Raw genomic sequence first — 19,902 nt, 5'->3', positions numbered from 1 at the left:
ATCAGGGAAAAACTAATGTTAATTTGTACTTTGAGTTTTAAAAACACCTAATATTGTAAAATACCGAATAAAGCTTCCCTGATATAAAATCCAAATTTACGTTTATTTATCCGTAAGTATTAAATAGAAAGACAATTCTTTACCTATGTAAACAAACGGTGAAATAGAAAATAAGGCTTAAATTGTGAATGTGCTACTTGTTACTCCTCCTACACTCATATTAGAAAGTTACGTAATTCACGGTGAGGACCGTCGTCATGGGGTAGAAGGGCCACGGTGACTCTGTTCCCCATTTGCTGTCCTCGACCCAAGGCACTGACTCCCTCTTGTAGGTATGCTAAGAGGCTGCCTAGTTATTAACTTAGGACATGGGTCAAGGTTTGCCTTGGTGGCTGAGATGTTTACACTGGGCCCAAAAGCTTCAAGAGGGCAAAGGATGTGTCTGTTTAATATAATTCATAAAGGCTCAAGTGCTCGATACAATTTTTGAACCAGTAGTTTATTTCTGACAACTGTCTATATTTGCAGAAGTTACTTGCAACGCTGTCTTACAAAAGGAATTAATTAAATCAAATGGTTGGAGACTTCATTATATAATACGTATCCATTTAATGAGGGGGAGTGGTCTCATCTTAAATCAATCTTGCCAAAAATACTTAAAAACAGTTGTTATCTCCATCTGACAGACACACAAATCCTTTTTTTTTTTTTTTTTTTTTTTTGAGATGGAGTCTCGCTCTGTCACCCAGGCTGGAGTGCGGTGGCACGATCTCGGCTCAACCTCCCCACCTCCTGGGCTCAAGCAATTCTCCTGCCTCTGCCTCCAGAATAGCTAGGATTACAGGCGCTTGCCATCATGCCCAGCTAATTTTTACATCTTCAGTAGAAACGGGGTTTCACCATGTTGTCCAGGCTGGTCTTGAACTCCTGACCTCAAGTGATCTACCCGTCTCGGCCTCACACAATGCTGGGATTACAGGCATAAGCCAATGCACCCAGCCTCTATCTGACAGACATACAAATCTAATTTAATTTATTTGTGTCTTGAGGGACAGTGGGGCCTTATAAATATGTGAGTTGGCTTCTGTCAATTTTTTGGAAGGCTGCTTTAAGAGAAGGCATTCTAAGCAAAATCTCTGCTGCAAATACAGGGTAACTTTCCTGTTCACTTTCCCTCCCAATTCTCACTGGGGATGTTGGGGAAACTAAGCTAACCAGCAGTGCTTTGAGAAGCTGCCTCTTACTGTACCTGACAGAGAGAGAGAGATCGACGTCGACGTCGACATCGACTCAGGCAAAGGTCTAAAGGTGGTGGGTAGCCTGCGCCTGCAATCTAAGCTGATGGATAGTCCCACAATTGCGATCCTTCTAGACTTGAAAAGCCAACTGCTTCTGTTATGACTTAAGCAGTTAGAAACATTACAAGGAAATAAGACTGGTGCTGGCAAAAAGGGCAATTAAGCACCTTGTCATCCCACGTGCATCCGCTGTTTCAGACACCTTTAAGGCCAGGAAATCAAACAAGGTCTTCAGGCTTAAAAGACTCAAAAAAGACAAGATCTTTGACTATGGTTCACAGCCAAACTGATACTATCAGCAATTCTCTTACTAAGAATTTATGCTTTAGGAATACTAGTGTGACCAGAAAGGTGCAAAAATATGCATAAAAGTGTGTGTTTCCACATTGTTTATAATAGAAAATTTGGGAAATTGTTATTAGAATAATTAAATAACTGTGATAGAGCTATACAAATGAATGCATTAAAATAATGAGTTACAGTAACATTTACTAATATGGAAAGCTGTTCATCACATACTATTAGAATTAAATGAGGGAAAGAAGCAAATTTCAGAACAATCTATCTTTATGACCCCATTTTTGTATAACTCTTTCAAATAACACTAACACACACACGTTACATAAAAAAATAGCTGGAAGTACACCAAATTGTCAACAGTGGTAACCTCTGGGAAGTGCAACTCCAAGAAGGACTTCTAGTTTTTGCTTTATATAGTTCTGCATCACCTGAATTTGTTATAATAACCATGTGTTACTTAAACATTTAAAAAAAAATTAAAATATTCTCAAAGCAAAAATATCCTAAACTCATTTTAAATCTGCAAATAAAAATACTGTGGCACTTTTAGGAAAGATGAGCTTTTATGAAAACTCTTTATTCAGCAAATACTTATAAAGAATCAATTATACTTTATGGAAAGCTAAATAACCCACAATGGGGCATCCCTAGTACTTTGCTAATCATCATCTACTGCAATAAGTTTTGATTTTTTTTCATCACACAGTGTCTTTTTCCAGGTATTTTTTTTTTTTTTTTACTGCCCCCTCATTTCCTCTCCCTGGTTTGAAAGAGTTTGTCTATAAAAGCAGCCTATATTTGTTAAGTAACAGTTCTCTCTTGATTACTTTGTAATTGATGAGATAATTTAGTTGCCAGCTGGAGCTTGTGAATTTATGTGATTCAAATACAAGGGTGACAAATGTGATATTTTAGTTACTTTGTGAAGTCCTATCTTTAGTAAATGGGTAATTTTTCATTAGGTCCCAGATAAGGAACTGTTGACTTAGTACACACTGAGAAATGACTTCTATCTTGCTATGGTATGTCAAATTACTAAATTAGTAAATATACTAAAAATTTTGCTGCTATTCAAATTCTTCACGAAATACCATAAGAAAAAAAAATCACTCTTAAAACAGACATCTGTTGACTGATTTAACAAGGGATATATCAGGAAAAGTCAGGGAAGGAAATGAATCATGCATAGGTAAGAAAATCTAACCCACTTTTCTTACCTAGAAGTGATTTTATCAGATAGGAAATAAGACAGGCTCGCAGGATCCTGTTCCGTCTTTGCCACCTTCCACAGGAATGGAACGCAGAGGATCCTATCCCTTGCAGAGAAGTCTTTTGGCAGTCCCTCTAAGTAGTGTAATGGCTGCTGCTGTTTTCAACTGCTAGCATTTCTACGGTGACTACAAAATTACTTTGAAACTTGGCTTTGTTTTACAAAAAAATAAAGCTGACCAGGGAACACCGGAAGATATTTCCTTCCCTGCTGGGTAAGAATATACTTTACTGAAGACTGTATTTGTCTCTATGTTTTTATATTTATATCTGTATCTATACCTATATCTTTCTCCACAAATTAGGTGGCAAAACATATAGAATTATTATCAGCTGCTAATAATCAATACCAAACAATTTTGTAGGTAGTTAAACCTCAATGCTGAATACTTTTCTGTAATCATTAAGTTTTTGTTGAATGCAGTGTATTAATATCTTTGGCATAATTTAAAAAATAGATCTAACTTTCAAGAGTGTTAACATTTGCATTATTTTAAGCTTTACAAAAAGTCTAGCAGTTCTGCGGTCTAGCACCATAGAATTTTGGCATTTTGACAGGGAAACACTCTATGGGAAAAAAAAAAAAAAAAAGAAATTCCTGCTTTGTAAGGACCACGAGGCTCCTCTGGAAGAACCCTAGTCCTCTCTCGGCATGCCTTTCCCACACTCTAATGAATCACGATAAGACGCCTGGCTTATGAGGCCTGGGAGCCACTTCGAATGCTGCGGACTCCAGAAAGGTGTGATTCACCTCCAGTTTACATGATGGGAGCCCAACCTGCAGAGAGGTCCAGTGATTTATTCGTAGTTGTGTTAAGAAGCCTAATGGAATAAAAAGCACAATCCAGTCTTAATTTACAGTCCTGAGCTTCTTGCTCTGCCTCCCGAGGGGGTTTTACAATACATGAGGACACTAAATAAGATTCTGTTTTTTATTCTGAGCTACAAAACAGACTTTGGACCACAAAGGAGGAAGATTAAGAAGTGTGACCCTGAGACCTGACGGTTTTCCTTGACAAGGGAGGCAGATCCAGGATCTGCTGCTGCCTTCGATTCATTGCTTTTCTGGGAGCCATATTTTTTACGGCAATTGGCAGGCTCTTTGCTCATCGTTAGGCACTTTATGGTCATCTTGCTGAAAGCCTCGCAAATCCCCAATACCACAGGGAAATGATGGAGATGAAAGGGCAATGTGTGAGTGTGGCAGACTTAGTGTGTGTGTGCGTGTGTGCAGGTGCTGGTGTACCCATGTGTATGTTAACAAATGGCTGTGGAAGTGAAGAGGAAGCAGGTGAGGGAAGTCAGTGGTGATCATGAGTTTCTGTGGCTATAATGAAAGGCACACAATGGAAAGTTTGTTTTTTCACAAAACTGGTTTTTGCAAATTTCACTGGTGAGAAAAGTACACAACTCAAACCGTTTATATATCCACAGAGTTGTTAAAAATAACGATAAAAACCCTCTGCACTAGGGAGAATCAAATCATTTTGAAAGCAGGATAAATGCACCTTGTTTTGCGAGCTTTTTTCACTGTTGCTTGATGTGAAACTGCCAGTAGCAGAAGGAAGCAAAGACGGAGGGGCAGCGGGCTTGGCATCTGCTACTGGTTGAATGTTTGTCCCTCCAAAACTCATGCTGAAATTCAATTGCCATTGTAATGGTATTGAGAGGTGGGACCTTTGAGAGGTGAGTAGGCATGAGGGCTCACCCTCATGTGTGGGTATAAAGCCCTAATCCAATGGCTTTTTTGGGAGTGGGATCTCTCTCCTGCCTCCTGCCCTCCACCATGGGATGACAAAGCAAGAAGGGCCTTGCCAGCTGCAGCCTCCAGATCCTGGACTTTCCAGCCTCCCGAACTGGGAGGAACAAATTCATGTTCTTTATAAATTACCCAGTCTGTGGCATTTTGTTATAGCAGCACAAAATGGACTAAGACAGCATAGTTTCCTACAGTGTGATAAAAAATCTGCTCTGCATAACCTGTGTAAGACTGCACTCTGAGTATCCTGATATGAGAAAATTTCCAGGAATCACATTTCACCTGGGACTTCAGAATTATCAAAGTACTGCATGTACCCTAAAGGTTCAGTTCCTTTAGGCCATGCAGACTTCGATTTCCACAAATCTCTCTGAATCCTTATTTATACTGAAAGCACATTAGACTTGATCTCAAATGGATCACAAAATTCTGTAACTAGAAGGGAGCTTGGTGCCTATCTACTTCAATCCTCTTAATTCATAGGTGAGTACATAAAATCCTATTAGTGCATGAGAAAAACATAAGCCACAGGTATGCATAATTTTATGGTATTTTATAAGGCTGGTTTGTTTACATTTACCTATTTTTTGATGGGAAGAAGAAAGAAGTTGTGAGGGAAAGCAATGGGGAAGGGTAATGAGAAAGCGAAGCCACAATGGCATCTAAGAAGATCTGACTCTGACACCACAAGCACTCATGGGTCTCCTGGCCTTGCTGTTACAGTCTCATTTCACTTGGACCCTAAACAGGGACCTCAGGTGTATACCAATGGCTCTTTCCCTGGGTATCATCGGCTAGCTAAAGAGTTTTGGCCCTACCTTGTGTATAAAAAGACAGCATTTTTATATGAGGTTCAACTCCTCTGACAAAGGAGTTTTATACTGAACTGTTAACGGCATCCCCAAGATGTTCACAGTAGTGATCTAGAAAAACAATAGCTATGGCATGGAGAAAGCTGAATACAAATTACTAAGACTGTTAGCTTTTACCAGCCCTTAATTTTTTTTAGATGTATCTTCATGTTTTGTTAAGCTGAAATTTTCTTGGCAAGAACTAGAAAACACACATTCTCATTCACATTCTCATTCTGAATGAGAGACCTCTAACATGTCAGCTCAAATCCTCTTGACCTTTCCCAATGCCCTTGCAGTCATCAACTCTCTGCAGGGTCTGGTGGACTTCATGAAGGTATAACTAGTGTCTCCCCTTATGTCCCTTCTCTGGCCCCTGCCATGGCCTTTCTGTTGAAGCCAACGTGTGCCATGAGATTGTTTGTCAGCCATATGTGCACATGGGTAGAACAATTCTTCCTCATTTCTCCTCTGAGGGATGACTGTGAGATGTGGCTAGTACGGGCTTTGGGTGCTGGTCTCAAGGGAGCAAGCAGGTAGCACACTATCGGCCATCTCCTCCCTTGCTCTTCTTCAGCTCCCCTGGGCTTCACCCTCTTAGTGAAGCAGTAGAACAGAAGTGTTTATCCCAGGCCGGGTGTGGTGGCTCATGCCTGTAATCCCAGCACTTTGGGAGGCCAAGATGGGCAGATCGCCTGAGGTCAGGAGTTCAAGACCAGCCTGGCCAACACAGTGAAACCCCATCTCTACTAAATACAAAAAAATTAGCTGGGAGTGGTGGTGTGCGCCTGTAGTCCCAGCTACTTGGGAGGCTGAGGCAGAAGAACTGCTTGAACCCAGGAGATGGAGGTTGCAGTGAGCTGAGATTGTACCATTGCACTTCAGTCTGGGTGACAAGAGTGAAACTCCATGTCAAAAAAAAAAAAGTGTTTATCTCAGGCTCTACCACAATCATAATAGAAAGATCCTTGGGATCTTCTTTCCCTCATTATCTTGGTAGACAAACTAATTTTAAAACCAACTAAGTGCTGGTTCATCAGATAATAAAGATCACAAATCCTCTAGGCTGGGTATGGTGGCTCACACCTGCAATTCCAGCACTTTGGGAGGCTGAGGAGGGAGGCTTGCTTGAGACCAGGAATTTGAGACCAGCCTGGGCAATATGGTGAAACCCGGTTTCTACAAAAAAAAAAAAAAAAAATTAGCTGAGTGTGGTGGTGTCTGCCTGTGGTCCCACCTACTGAGGAAACTGAGGTGGAAGGATTGCTTGAACCTGGGAGGTTGAGGCTGTAGTGGGCTGTGGTCACACCACTGCACTCCAGCCTAGGTAACAGAGGCCCTGTCTCAAAAAGAAATCTTCCATTAATAATCTTTTTTTTTTTTTTTTGAGACGGAGTCTCACTCTGTCGCCCAAGCTGGAGTGCAGTGGCACGATCTCAGCTCATTGCAAGCTCTGCCTCCCGGGTTCATGCCATTCTCCTGCCTCAGCCTCCCGAGTAGCTGGGACTACAGGCACCCGCCACCATGCCCAGCTAATTTTTTTGTGTTTTTAGTACAGACGGGGTTTCACCGTGTTAGCCAGGATGGTCTCGATCTCCTGACCTCGTGATCCACCCGCTTCAGCCTCCCAAAGTGCTGGGATTACAGGCGTGAGCCACTGTGCCTGGCCTTAAGAAATAATTTCTAAGCAAAATCATCAATGCAATCTATGTAAGGATGATTCTAATCATCATCAGAAACTTATTACAAGGCCAGAATTATGCACAGGTATCATTTAGTGACTAAACAACTATAAATTAATATAAAATAAAGCACTACTTTACAAAGGAGAGTTCTAAAGTGTCACTCTTTTTCAGACAGTTTCCAACTGGAACAAGGCCTACTTGTATCCTTCACTGGGCAAAACAAAGGAGATCTTGGCTCTCTCAAATCTTTGTACTCTTGATCCAAATTGAACAGTCCCACGATCTTCGAATTATTCCTGGGCAGTTCTGAGCCCAAGCGACCAGTTTTTACACCACCTAAGAGAGTACTGCCATGTGGGTACCAGAAGGCCTCTTTTGTGAGCAAAATACATCCAACGGGGCATTAATGTTACCTCTGCTAGCAAGGCCAACTTCACTTGGCTTTGTACACAAGTTATGTTGGGTTGTGTTGACATTTTAAAAGAATCAAAACCCTCACCCAGCTATGGCAGCACCTTTATGAAGACACTGGCTCTGAGGCAGGCACCCGTCAGGTATGTTAGCCAGCATCATTTTTAGGCGGTGCCCTGCAATAGGAACAATTAAATGCTGACAATTAGGAGATGAAAGTGAAAAATACCACCCATGTCACACACATGGTCGCACTGAATGACAGAGATGACAGCTCCCAAAGAGGCCACTTACAAGGCAATTTAGTGCAACCTCATGCTATGTCTGAAAAACACGCCTCACATTCCTATCATTATTTCTGTCACTGAGAACAGAATGACAGGTCGGTAGATAGCGACGAAAACAAACAAACAAGAGGTGTCAGGGATCTCGGCACCCTGGGAAGAATGAACTGGGCACCTTTCCTCTCGCACTGTCATTCTTTTCCTAGATCACGGCTGTGAACATCGTTTGAGATGCTGGGAACAAAAAACAGCAGAAAACTGTTTCAGAACAGTTTGCCAAAAGAGTTGAGGGTTGATTTCAAAACTGTGTTGTACATAAGGTCTCTAAGAAATACTGATTTGATCAGGTAATATCCCTGGACCCTGATATTCCTGAAACTTGGTCCCAGCGTCACCAAGGCACAGCTGGACCAAGGGTTCCCTGAGGACAGGGCAGGGGCCCTCACATGGCCAAGCTACGCTAATGCCACAGACAGTGCCCACCAGTCAGATTCTCATCACGTTTTACAGGCTGTATTGATCTATTCACCAGTAAGCCCCAGGGTGACATCCTCTATTCTAGTGGTGAGCAGGAGGCAAGCAAAACTCAAAAAAGGGCTAAAATCATGGCTGGTCAACAAGATGAGCAGCTTGAATGAGGCAAAGGAGACTTCTCCAAGGTTGGATGGAACATCTTCTAAGGCAATGGAATACTAAAGGAGCAAAAGTAGCCTTGCTGCTTCCCTGCGGAGTTTACACTCCAGGCTGAAGGCAGCAGAGGAGTTGGAGAGGAAGGATTGCATTAGGAGGTGTGTGTGTGTTTTTACAGAAAATACGTCTGCTCAAGTTTACCAAGAAACTCCTTCTTAATTTTTTTTTTCAGCTAGAAACAAACACACATTCTTGACTGGCTCATTAAAGGACAAATCATTAAAATGAACATGTGTGCCTCAAACATCAACTCTTACTTGCCTGCCAGTTTTCAGAGACTCTGAGCAATGTGTCTGCCCTGATGATTTCCTTGGGTTGTTGAGTTCTAGACTCCTTCTACTTTACATCTACTTTACTTAGAGCAAATCCAAAGATTTCTTTAGTGTAGAAGGAAAACAGAGGTCACTCTGTCAGCCCCCAAACCTTGAACCATTCATCAACAGTAAAAGTCTTAGCAGAATTCTACAATGAAAGACAATTTAAAAAAACCACTCAGGAAAACAGTATATTTACGATACTTTTAAAAGAAGGTCTTAATCTTCTTTTTCAATCAGTATTAGACATACTGTTCGGATCTGCCAAAGTCTCTCACTTTATCTCATGGGAAAATGTCTGGCGCTGGGGACTGGGAAGGAGCCTCTGGCTCTAGCCATGGTCACTTATACTACTGCCACACTGTTTCCAGAGAACACTTTAGAAACTTCACGGCTCCCCTATCACTTATGCATCACACATCAATACTCCACACACATACCACTCTCATCACACGGTAACACTCCATACAGATGTGTCTGTTTCTGAGCTCTGTATTCACGCCATGACCAATCTCTTAATTCCTCCACAAATTCCCGCTATTTTAGCGGTTTAATAGATTTGTAGGGCAAGTCCCTCTCCTTGTTATTCTTTTCCAAAGTACCTTGGCTATTCTTTGGCCTTTATTTTTTCATTAACTGCATCAGTATCCATGAAGAACCATGTGGGTATTCTGCTTGGAATTCCATTGACTCTATGGTACATTTTAGAAAGAATTGGCCATCTCCACATTATTAATTCTTCCTCTGTATCAGCAGTTGGCAAACTATGGCCTGCCCTGTTTTTGTAAATAAAGTTTTATTGGAATGCAAATACATCATTTATTTACATTTTATCTATGGCAGAGCTGAATAGCGGCAACAGGGATCATATGGCCCACAGAGCCTAGAATATTTAACATTAATATTTAATTACAATACAATTACATTATATTGTAGTATAATTTGATATAATATTTAATATATGGTCATTTATAGGAAAAGCTTACGGACCACTGCTCTACATGGATGTAATAAATTCTCCATGAATTTGCTTTTACATTTCTTCTGAGTAGGTTTTGTAATTTTCTCTATACTCTACTGTTTATTTTTGTTAAATTTATTTCTTGATATTTGATATTCTTTGATACTGTTGTAATTATCTTAATTAAATGTCTAGGTGTTTCTGGTTGGTGTAAATAAATGCAACAGACTTTTAGATATCATTCTATTCACCCACCTTGCTAAACTCTTACTATTTGTAATAACTTACAAATTTTTTAATGTATGCAATGTCACCTGTAGATAATGGCAGCTTTACTTCTTTCCAATCTTTTTGCTACTTTTTTTCTTGCCTTATGGCACTGTTTAGGAACTCCTAATACAATGTTGAATAGAAGAATACTGAATGTCTTGTGTTTGATTTTAAAGAAAATGATTCTAATGTTTACCTATTTATGATCACATTTACTTTAAGTCATTCTTTATCAAGTTGAGGAACTTCCTGTCTCTAACTTACTGGGATTTTTAAACATGAAGGAACACTGACTTTTCTCAATATTTTTCTCAATCTATTGAGTTGACCAAATGATTTTTCTCCTTAATCTGTTAAAGTAATGAATTACATAAATATATTTCCTAGTATTAAAAATATTCTTAGACATTTTGACATGGTCAACATGTATTTTTTTAATTCACTGTTTTCTAATATTAAAAAACCTGCCAGGTGCGGTGGCTCATGCCTGTAATCCCAGCACTTTGGGAAGCTGAGGCGGGTGGATCACCTGAGGTCAGGGGTTTGAGACCAGTCTGGCCAACATGGCAAAACACTGTCTCTACTAAAAATACAAAAATTAGCTGAGTGTGGTGGTCTGCACCTGTAGCCCCAGCTACTCTCCAGCTGAGGCAGGAGAACTACTTGAACCTGGGAGGCAGAGGCTGCAGTGAGCCAAGATCGTGCCACTGCACTCCAGCCTGGGTAACCGAGCGAAACACTGTCTCAAAAAAACAAACCAAATAAAACAAAACCTTGGTACAATTCAACATAGTCAACATGTATTATCTTTTTAATACAGTGTTGGATTCTATTCACTAATATTTTTTAGTCAGGATTCTTGCATCTACATTCATAAATGAAACTGGCCTGGCCTGCGATTTTCCTTTTGACAGTATCTTTGTCTAGTGTTGACATTAACATAAAATTAGTTGTGGAAGTGTTCTCTCTTTTTCTAGTGTCTGGAAGAGTTTGTATAAAATTGAGATAATTTCTTCTTTGAAAGTGTGGCAGAATTTGCTTATAAAGCATCCAGAACTTATATTTTCTTTGTGGATAGATTTTTAATCACTGCTTCCATTTTTTTTTAAAAGAGTTATAGGATTTTCTATCCTTTTTATCTTTCCAAACATCCATTCTAGTAGATTTTCCTAGACGTAAGTCCAAATTGTAGGCATATACTTTTGATAGTATTCAATTGTTTGTTCCTGTCACTCAGGCTAAAGTTCAGTGGGGTGATCATAACTCACTTCAACCTCATAACTCTGGTGATCCTCTTGTCTCAGTCACCAGAATAGCCAAGACTATATAGCTATGTGCCACCATGCTCAGCTAACTTTTTTTTTTTTCCCCCCACAGAGATGGGATCTTGTTATGTCACTCAGGCTGGTCTCAAACTCTCGACCTCAAGCTGTCCTCCCACTCTGGCCTCCCAAAGCACTGGGAGTGTGTGTGTGTGTGTTTGTGTGTATGCATTTATTATTTATTTATTTTTTAATTTTTCATAACTAATTGACAGAGTCTCACTCTGTCACCTAAGCTGGAGTGCAGTGGTGCAATCACAGCTCACTGCAGCCTCTACCTCCTGGGCTAAGGCGATCCTCCCACCTCAGCCTTCCAAGTAATTGGGACTACAGGTGCATGCCACCATACCTAGTGAATTTTTTTTTTTTTTAACTTTTTTTGTAGAGACAAGGTCTCCCTATGTTGCCCAGGCTGGTCTCCAACTCCTGGAATCAAGTGATTCTCCCACCTCAGCTGTAATTATTTTTTAAATCTCAAATTTACCTGTAGTTCTGTCCCTCATTAGTTTTATAACATTCTTTATTTGTATATTCTCTTCATTAATTTTGCCAGAGCTTTGTTTTTCCTTTCTTTTTTTTCAAAGAACTTTTTGCTCTACTGAGCTTCTCTCTATACAATGGAGATTAGATAGCAGTCAAAAAAAATGAAATGCAATTTATGGATGAACCTTTGCATTATGATATTAAGTAAAAAAACTTAAGTCCTATAGTTTTAGTAATTATTGATATCTAGAAATTTAGAATTTCATATCATGACACACTAGAAATGAAGAAACAACCAAAGACACAAAGTTCTGTTTGCATCTATAGTTGTAAAACTCCAGTTCAGCTCTGGAAGGCTTTGACCCATAACAGTCAAAGACTGCAATGCTTCTCCATGACATTAAAGTAGGTCAAAGTCAACCAAGGGTTTGAAATTATTGCTAATGTTGAGTTAAAAACTCGAGAGTAAAAATGTTGGTTATTCAGGTTACAAACTCAGAGCAGGTCATTTCTGCTTGTAACTCAATCTTCCATTTCCTCAGGCTACCTTCCACCTGCTGCAGCCCTACTCTCCAGCAGGCTCCTGCCCATCTGGACCTTTACTAATGGAGAGTCCTGGGCCTCTCACCCCTGTGAAGCTCCACTACCCACTTTAAAAGCCAGTTCAAGTGCCACCTCCTCCATGAAACCTCTCATGACTTCCCCAGGAAGCACCGCTCTCGTAGACCTGGAGTGTCTGGCTCATCTCCTTTATGAAACCAGCACAGTGTCTAATTATCCTGTATTCACTGCTGTGGCAAATGTAAGGCCTAACATTAAACTCCACATTGAGCAAACACCGGTCCTACTGAACATGAAGGTTTCCTTCTATCAGGTGGGATAAGATAGAGATATGTAATACATTTTGTTGCTTAAAGTTTTATTACTGGTGTCAGTTTGATTCTTGAAATTCATTCACTTAGTTTCTAAGTTCCATCAAGGATCAGTAGTTCCAGTCAGCTGGACGATTCACACTTTCCTGACAGTACTATACATGACATGATCAAATAACAACTCTGGGTCAAAAAGAGCAGTTTATATCATAGACAAGATTTTCTGTTAGTTTCAGGAAGTGTCTAATCCATTTTACATTCCCATCCAAAGGGACTGAAAGAAAACAATGTTTTGGCATTTGTAATATTAGTATTTCAGCTATGTGGAAAATTCTATTTGCTACTACATATGGATATGAATACACACTCCTAAACCAAAATATAAATTCTACTCTTGAGAAAGTAAATCAATTTCATATGTATGCAGATTCTTGAAAATTTCAGTAGTATTTAGGTGCCAAAATAATGGAAATAGTTTCTTTAAAAATACTGTTTTGTTTGTTTTGAGATGGAGTCTCACTCTGTCGCCCAGGCTGGAGTGCAGTGGCACGCTCTCGGCTCACTGCAACCTCCACCTCCCATGTTTAAGAAATTCTCTGCCTCAGTCTCCCGAATAGCTGGGATCACAGGTGCACGCCACCACGTCCAGGTAATTTAAAAAATATTTTTAGTAGAGACGAGGTTTCAGCATCTTGGCCAGGCTGGTCTTGAACTCCTGACCTCATAATCCACCCGCTTCAGCCTCCCAAAGTGCTGGGATTACAGGTGTGAGCCACTGCACCCAGCCAAAAATACTCTATTTTTTAATCAGTGATTTCATCTTTTTTTGGTATAGCTATTTGTAGGGTGAAAGGGTAAGGGAGAATGTCAATAACCACAGTGTAATTTTTCTTTAAGATAAGAATGAAAGTGAAAATTTAGTAGCATAAAAATTAGCAATGTATTTCACAATTGATGTGGTTAATTAACCTTAAAAAGATATCCATACAAAACCCAAACAAAATGTCCCACTTATGCCAAAAGTTATACTGTACTTATTTGCCAAGTCTTACGCTGAGATGGAGAAAAATATGGAGGAGAAATTATGACTACCTCCCACTTCCCCTTTGGCCACACCCTCACCCCCACTGGCCACGCCCTCACCCCACTGGCCACGCCCATCCCCTGCTGCCACACCCACTTTCCCAGCTTCCTTGTTCCTTCAACATTTTTGGTTTGGGAAAAAAAAAAAGGGCCTATAACAGTGGGAAAAATATGTTCCAAGCTGTAGTAAAACATTTAAAGACTTATGCGCAAAACAGAAGTGTAAGTTGGGTACCTTCTACGTGGCATGCTTTAAAAAAGACATAAGCCCCTCCGAGATGACAGACCCTGAGCTGTGTACCTGCTTCTCAGCTTGCTTCAGAAGCTTCTGGAACCTCTCGTCCTCCAGCACGCCTGGTGGCAGGTCAGTCACTCCCTGAGCTTTCAGTTCCTCCAGCTTCTGCCGCAAGTCCCTCAGCGCCTGCAGCTCATCATTGAGGCGGCTCTGCCGGGTCAGAGATGCCTGAAGGTCCAGTTCTAAGTCTAGAGATGTCCGCACTGGGCATTCCTGTGCTGTTCTTCTAAGGACTGACTGGCAAACCGTCTGGATAGTTAGAAACAGAATGACGAACACCCTGGTTATACAGGCAGTGGTTACCCCACTTTCCCTCCTTCCCGGCACATGATGGATGGTGCTTCCTTGTGCCCTAGAAGCCAGGGCCTAACGGGCAGGAGCAACTCGCTCTGGCCCATGGCAGGTGAGTGGGAGAGACGTGCCTTACTTCTGGCCAAAGCCTGTCAAGGCCAGTGTGAGAGGTGCACATTTCTGTCCCCTACTGGAGGGAGAGCAAAGAACCACAGAGGGAGGCTCCATCAGCATGGGCCCTGGGTGAGAGCAACATGGAGCAGGGCCTCCTGCCAACCTGCAGTGAACCAGCAGCTAGGCAAGAAATAAACCTTTATTGTTTTATACCACAGAGATTTTTAAAGTTGTTACCATAGTACAGCCTGGCTTACTCAGCCTGACCAATTGATTGCATGAAGCCTGCCTCGTGTAATAAATAAATACATTGCAAGACACTTCTGTTTCCTCCATTTCAGGACACATAACTCTTACCATGTCCATGACAGTCGGCCTGAATACAGCTGGACAATGTTGCTAAGTTTTGACTATCTCCTCTAATCAGAATGCTTAAACTGAGTTGCCTTCCTTGATTTCCCATTGTGTGCTACTTACTTTCACCACTGAATCACTATGGCTCTTCCCAGGGGCAATCTTAACCTATTCATGAAGCAATAATTATTGAACATATATGAATAAATGTCTGCTGGGGCTGTGCAGGCAAAGTACTAGGAAGAGAAGACACAATCTCTGCCCTTGAAGACTTCGGCTGCAGAATGACATGAGGCCTTAAGCGAGAGGAAGCTGTGAGTGAGCGCAGAAGTGCACAGGAAGTCAGGGAAGGGGATGGATCACTCAGGGTCAGGGCACATTCACTTGAGGAAGAGATTTTAAACAAGGCTGGGTGAGAGGTGAGACTCTACCAGCAGAAGGGAACAAGGAGGTATTTCTTGCCTAGATTATCGGCAGACGGAATGCAAAATAAGTGATCACTAATAAGAACTGTTACTATTTGATATGAGTGAGGAGGGACTCAAATTTGACAAGTACTCTAGTTTGAAGATCTAGAATAACGGTAGTGCTCATGCCAGATGGAAGGGAGGGGACCTGTCTGTCCCTATGCTGATTTCAGAGCCTTAGCCCAAGTCAGAATCACTCTTATTGTGTCCTCCTGTTCTTCCTCCACATCCAGTACATATTGCATGGTCTTCCGTAACATTCCTATTATTAGGTTCCCTTTATTCAACTTCTACCCTCTCCTCTCTACAAATGCATTAATCAGTAAGAATCATCTAGACACACATTATCTTTGACTGTATTACTTACTTTTCAGAATCAGAAATCTTTCCTAGCTGTCATGCACACAGAGCCTAAGGACCCCACATACAAGAGTCTCTGGTAAATGTTTAATAACTGGCTCTCTCTGGGAGAGAAGAAAGCACTGACTTGCAGGGTTGGCCAGTTTCTATGTGGTAAATACCCCTACCATCATTCAAGCTATGACTGTGATGTCACTGTCACTCCAATTTAACTGGCAAGAGACGAGCACAATTGGCTCTTGTGAGCCAGCGTGAGTAGGGTGCAGCACACCACTGCCAGTCGGTACCCCTCTAACCTCATCACTCACACACTTGGCGCTTTGCTCTTCTATTCAGGCGAATCTTTTACTCATCTTTGCAGATACTTTTGTCCTCATACACCTCTATACCTTGCTCATGCTGTAATTCCTAAAGCAGAGTACCATTCCCCACTTGTTCCTATCAAACCACATCTGTCTACTTTTAAAAACCATTTAAAACCATCTCCTACACATGCTTCAGGATTAACCTTTGTCTGTTTCAAGTAGTCCTAATAACTAAGTTTATCAGTAACCCAACCGTTTCTCAGCTCCACTCAATTCATAAACACTTTTGGTTAATATTTATCTGAAGAGTGAAACTATCCTCTGAGAGTATGAGCTGCTTAAGAAGGCAGGCGACTTAGAAAGGAGTTGAGAAGACTTTTCATTCAAGATGATAAAAATTTAGGTGCTTTTAAAGCATAAAGTTTGGTAACCTGAAAAATTGACATCTCAGAATTTCCTGAAAATGATGAATGCTGAATAAATGCCAGCACATCTCATCTGCCTTTAGAAAAATGAAATATGCTTTTATGCCTTTCAAGTAACCAGGAAGTTACACCAGGGCCACCCACTGCTGCCTGGCCAGGCATCTCTTCCTCTGCACGTGGCGGCATGAGACCAGAGTGGCCCTGGTGACGACAATGCTCCTGATTTACCTTCCCAGCCTCCATGCCTGATCCTCCCGTCCACAGTGCCAAAGCTGTTGGCAGAACCTGACACTCCTCATCCCATGTGTCCCTGCTCCCGTATCATTTTATGCCACCTACCCACAGCACCCAGTATCCATCACACCCCCACCCTGCCCCAAAGCTACCATTTTCTTTTTGAAATTGTATTCAAGTGTCGAGACCCCCCACCTGCTGCCAACTGAGCCTTTCTGACTCTCTCAGTCAGATGGGCTCATTCCCTATCGTACCCGGCACAGCTGTGACAGTCCTGTGTGTGTTGCATCCTCCTCTAGACCACAGACTCCTGAGGGCGTGAGTTCGCCATCAACAGAGCTCAGCACATGTGGTGCTCTGTACTCACCGAACCACACATTTTAAGCCAAAATGATCACAGTAAACAAATATTTTCCTTTAGTATTTCAGCTGTTATCAAGTAAACAGGAATTTCTGAACTACTTGAACAGTCCAATGTGTTAATTCATTTATTCTCTTAGACTTATCCTTAAAGCTCATGCAGAGGCCCATGACCTCCAGGAAAATGCCACCTGAGCTGCCCACCCACATTAGTTTTAACCTTCTAAAGATATCTGTTTAAGCAAGCTACAAAAACTGTGTGTTCCTCCTTTACCAGAATGTGTGTCCTTCAGAAAAGGTACCAGGTCTTACACCCCTTCCCACAATCGCTCAAGACCTGGACATGGTATGCAGAGTCATCAGAAATGTGTTCTACCATCGTCTGATACCCCTGCAGGCTCAGCAGGCCCCTTCTCCAGAGATACTGAAACTGCATTTCCAGCCTTAACCATCACAGGTTCCACACCAATGATGACTAAATGCCCTCACACCCCCCCCATCTCCATAGTGGCCACGGCATCTGTGTCTCTGTGTATCCCAGTGGCTGCATTCAGTAGGCCAAGCATATGGAGCACTGACATTCACTCTGTGGTTCTGGAGTTTGTGCTGCACAAGTGACAATTCTGGACTGGTCCAGGGACAGTGGGACGTGGCTGAGGGAGTACATACCCTTTTGACCCTCAAACTGCGGCGTTCGGTGGAGTTTCTCACGAACAGTGATTTTTTAGCCAGGGTTGAACTGTCACTGTCACTCCGATTTAACTGGCAACAAAAGATTAAAAAAAAAAAATCACTGCATATCAGAGTGCAAGTGGAAGATTGAGATTGAGACATCTACCAAGTAAAGCAGGTAGTGATAGTTAAGAGTTTATTTCTCTAAGAAAATCCCCTCAAACAAGTTTTTCCTGTTCTGTTTTGTTAAATAACTTCATTTTCTTAAATTACTTATTTATGTATTTTTTTTTGAGACAGAGTCTCACTCTGTCACCCAGGCTGGAGTGCAGTGGTGTGATCTTGGCTCACTGCAACCTCTGCCACGCGGGTTCACACAATTCTCCTGCCTCAGCCTCTGTAGTAACTGGGATTACAGGTGCACGCCACCATGTCCAGCTAATTTTTCTATTTTTAGTAGGGATGGGGTTTCACCATGTTGGCCAGGCTGGTCTCGAACTTCTGACCTCAGGTGATTCGCTCTCCTCGGGCTCCCAAAGTGTTGGGATTACAGTCATGAGCCACCATGCCTGGAAATAATCTGAATAGCTGTCTTTTGGTAGTGGCTATTAAAAATCATATGTTTAAGGTACTTACATATTTTTTGAAATAAAATTATCCTTTGTATTTTTAGCTAATACATGATATTTGTTTCTTTAAAGAAAGGTCTGCATAAAGCAGAGCTCAAGGTCAGAGTTGAGACACAGTCTGTGCTATCCAGAACGCTCTCACCCAGATAGCCCACACTCACTGTCTCACCTGCTTCAAATCTTTACTGAAATGCAGCCTGCCCTGAATCCTGCGTATCACCCCAACCCCCTGCACTACTGTTGTCAATAGCATTGATCCCCTTTCAGGATACTTCATAGCTTGTTATCATATTTACTGCTTGTGGTCTGGCTCGATTCACAGGAATGTAAACTCTACAATGGCAGGGCTCTTGGTCACTTGTTTCTAGATGAATCCCAAGTATCTAAGAAAGTGCTTAAAAGCAGGTGCTTAATAAAAATGTGTTGAACTGAATGAATAAATTTAGAATTTAAAAAGTATTTCTAACCTAGTTTATAATATTATGTCTATCTTACCAGATAAATCAGAAATACTTCTAGAAGTAGAATTTGGCAAATTGATACAAATCTCATAATTTTCTTCACAGAACTATGGATATGATTCAGTGTTTATAAGCATTATTAAAAGAGGATTTTTGCTCTAAAATGCAATTCACAGTTCTCAGTTCAACAAGACTAACAGGGTTTGAAGGACATATGATATAGAATAGAAATATGCAGACCACATATATCTCAAAAAACCACTTTATGTTTCTAAATACAGACCAAAGTCCAAATAACATACAAATACTCAGCACTCAGATCCTTAAACTTCGCTTACTTGCCAAATAAATCACATTGGAACCAAGGAGACACTCAATTTGACGGAAAAACAAACAAACTAAAAGGGACCATAAGCGCGTGATATTCTACATCTATTTTATAGCATTTCTAGCATTTGTAGTTGTCATGTGAAGACTCCCAGTGCACAGTCTCTTGTCCTTTGCAGGCCACTCCCTACCAGCAGGGAAGAAGCTGCAGTCCCAGCGCCTCACCACGAGCACTGCCACCTTACCCTGCAGATGTACTGGTTCCGCTCTCCTGGAGAAAAGGTCTGTGAGCGCACTATCACGCTGCTCCTCACAAAAGGATGCTGTCTAGAGCTCAGGCTGCTGCGCTCTTTGGGGCGAACTGCCATATTGTCATTAGTGGCTTCATCAGTGTTTGTCTCTTTGTCAACCTATAAGAGAAGTTAACAATTTGTCAGGAGCTGAAAGATGTGTAAACACTATGTTTCTTTCTTCTAAGAAAGAAAAAATATCTAATGTTACAACAGAGACTCGTGGAGCACTATGGCCACTCCTAAGAGAAAGGCTTTGCATTACAGACTATAGTACTTCTGAAGTACTTCTGGGGAGAATTTCTCTTCAGTTTTCTACCAAGAATGGTTTTGTACTACGTTCTTAGGAAGTTCTGCACAGTAGGCCGTGTGATATCTGTCCAACAAGCACCATAAATAGAGGTGCTGCCTCCAAAAGGTCGAACATAAAAATGAAGGTTTAGATTTAAAGTGATTCTATAAAGAA

The 19,902-nt window shown here is 41.3% G+C and overlaps 1 protein-coding gene across 2 annotated transcripts in view; it reads right to left on the bottom strand.

The window, feature by feature from the left end:
- Positions 1–19,902, bottom strand: part of WWC2 (WW and C2 domain containing 2) — a 212,587-nt gene that overhangs the window by 14,605 nt on the left and 178,080 nt on the right. For both annotated transcript variants that reach the window (XM_002815328.6, XM_054554785.2), the window contains 3 exons: positions 19,392–19,556; positions 17,727–17,819; positions 14,154–14,396 (listed from right to left, as the gene is read on the bottom strand). In XM_002815328.6, coding sequence (XP_002815374.1) covers positions 14,154–14,396; positions 17,727–17,819; positions 19,392–19,556 — 501 coding nt within the window. The remainder of the gene's footprint in view (positions 1–14,153; positions 14,397–17,726; positions 17,820–19,391; positions 19,557–19,902) is intronic.

This window comes from Pongo abelii, chromosome 3 (assembly GCF_028885655.2).
Source record: "Pongo abelii isolate AG06213 chromosome 3, NHGRI_mPonAbe1-v2.0_pri, whole genome shotgun sequence".
NCBI lineage: Eukaryota > Metazoa > Chordata > Mammalia > Primates > Hominidae > Pongo > Pongo abelii.
This window is presented reverse-complemented; position numbering and strand designations above follow the sequence as displayed.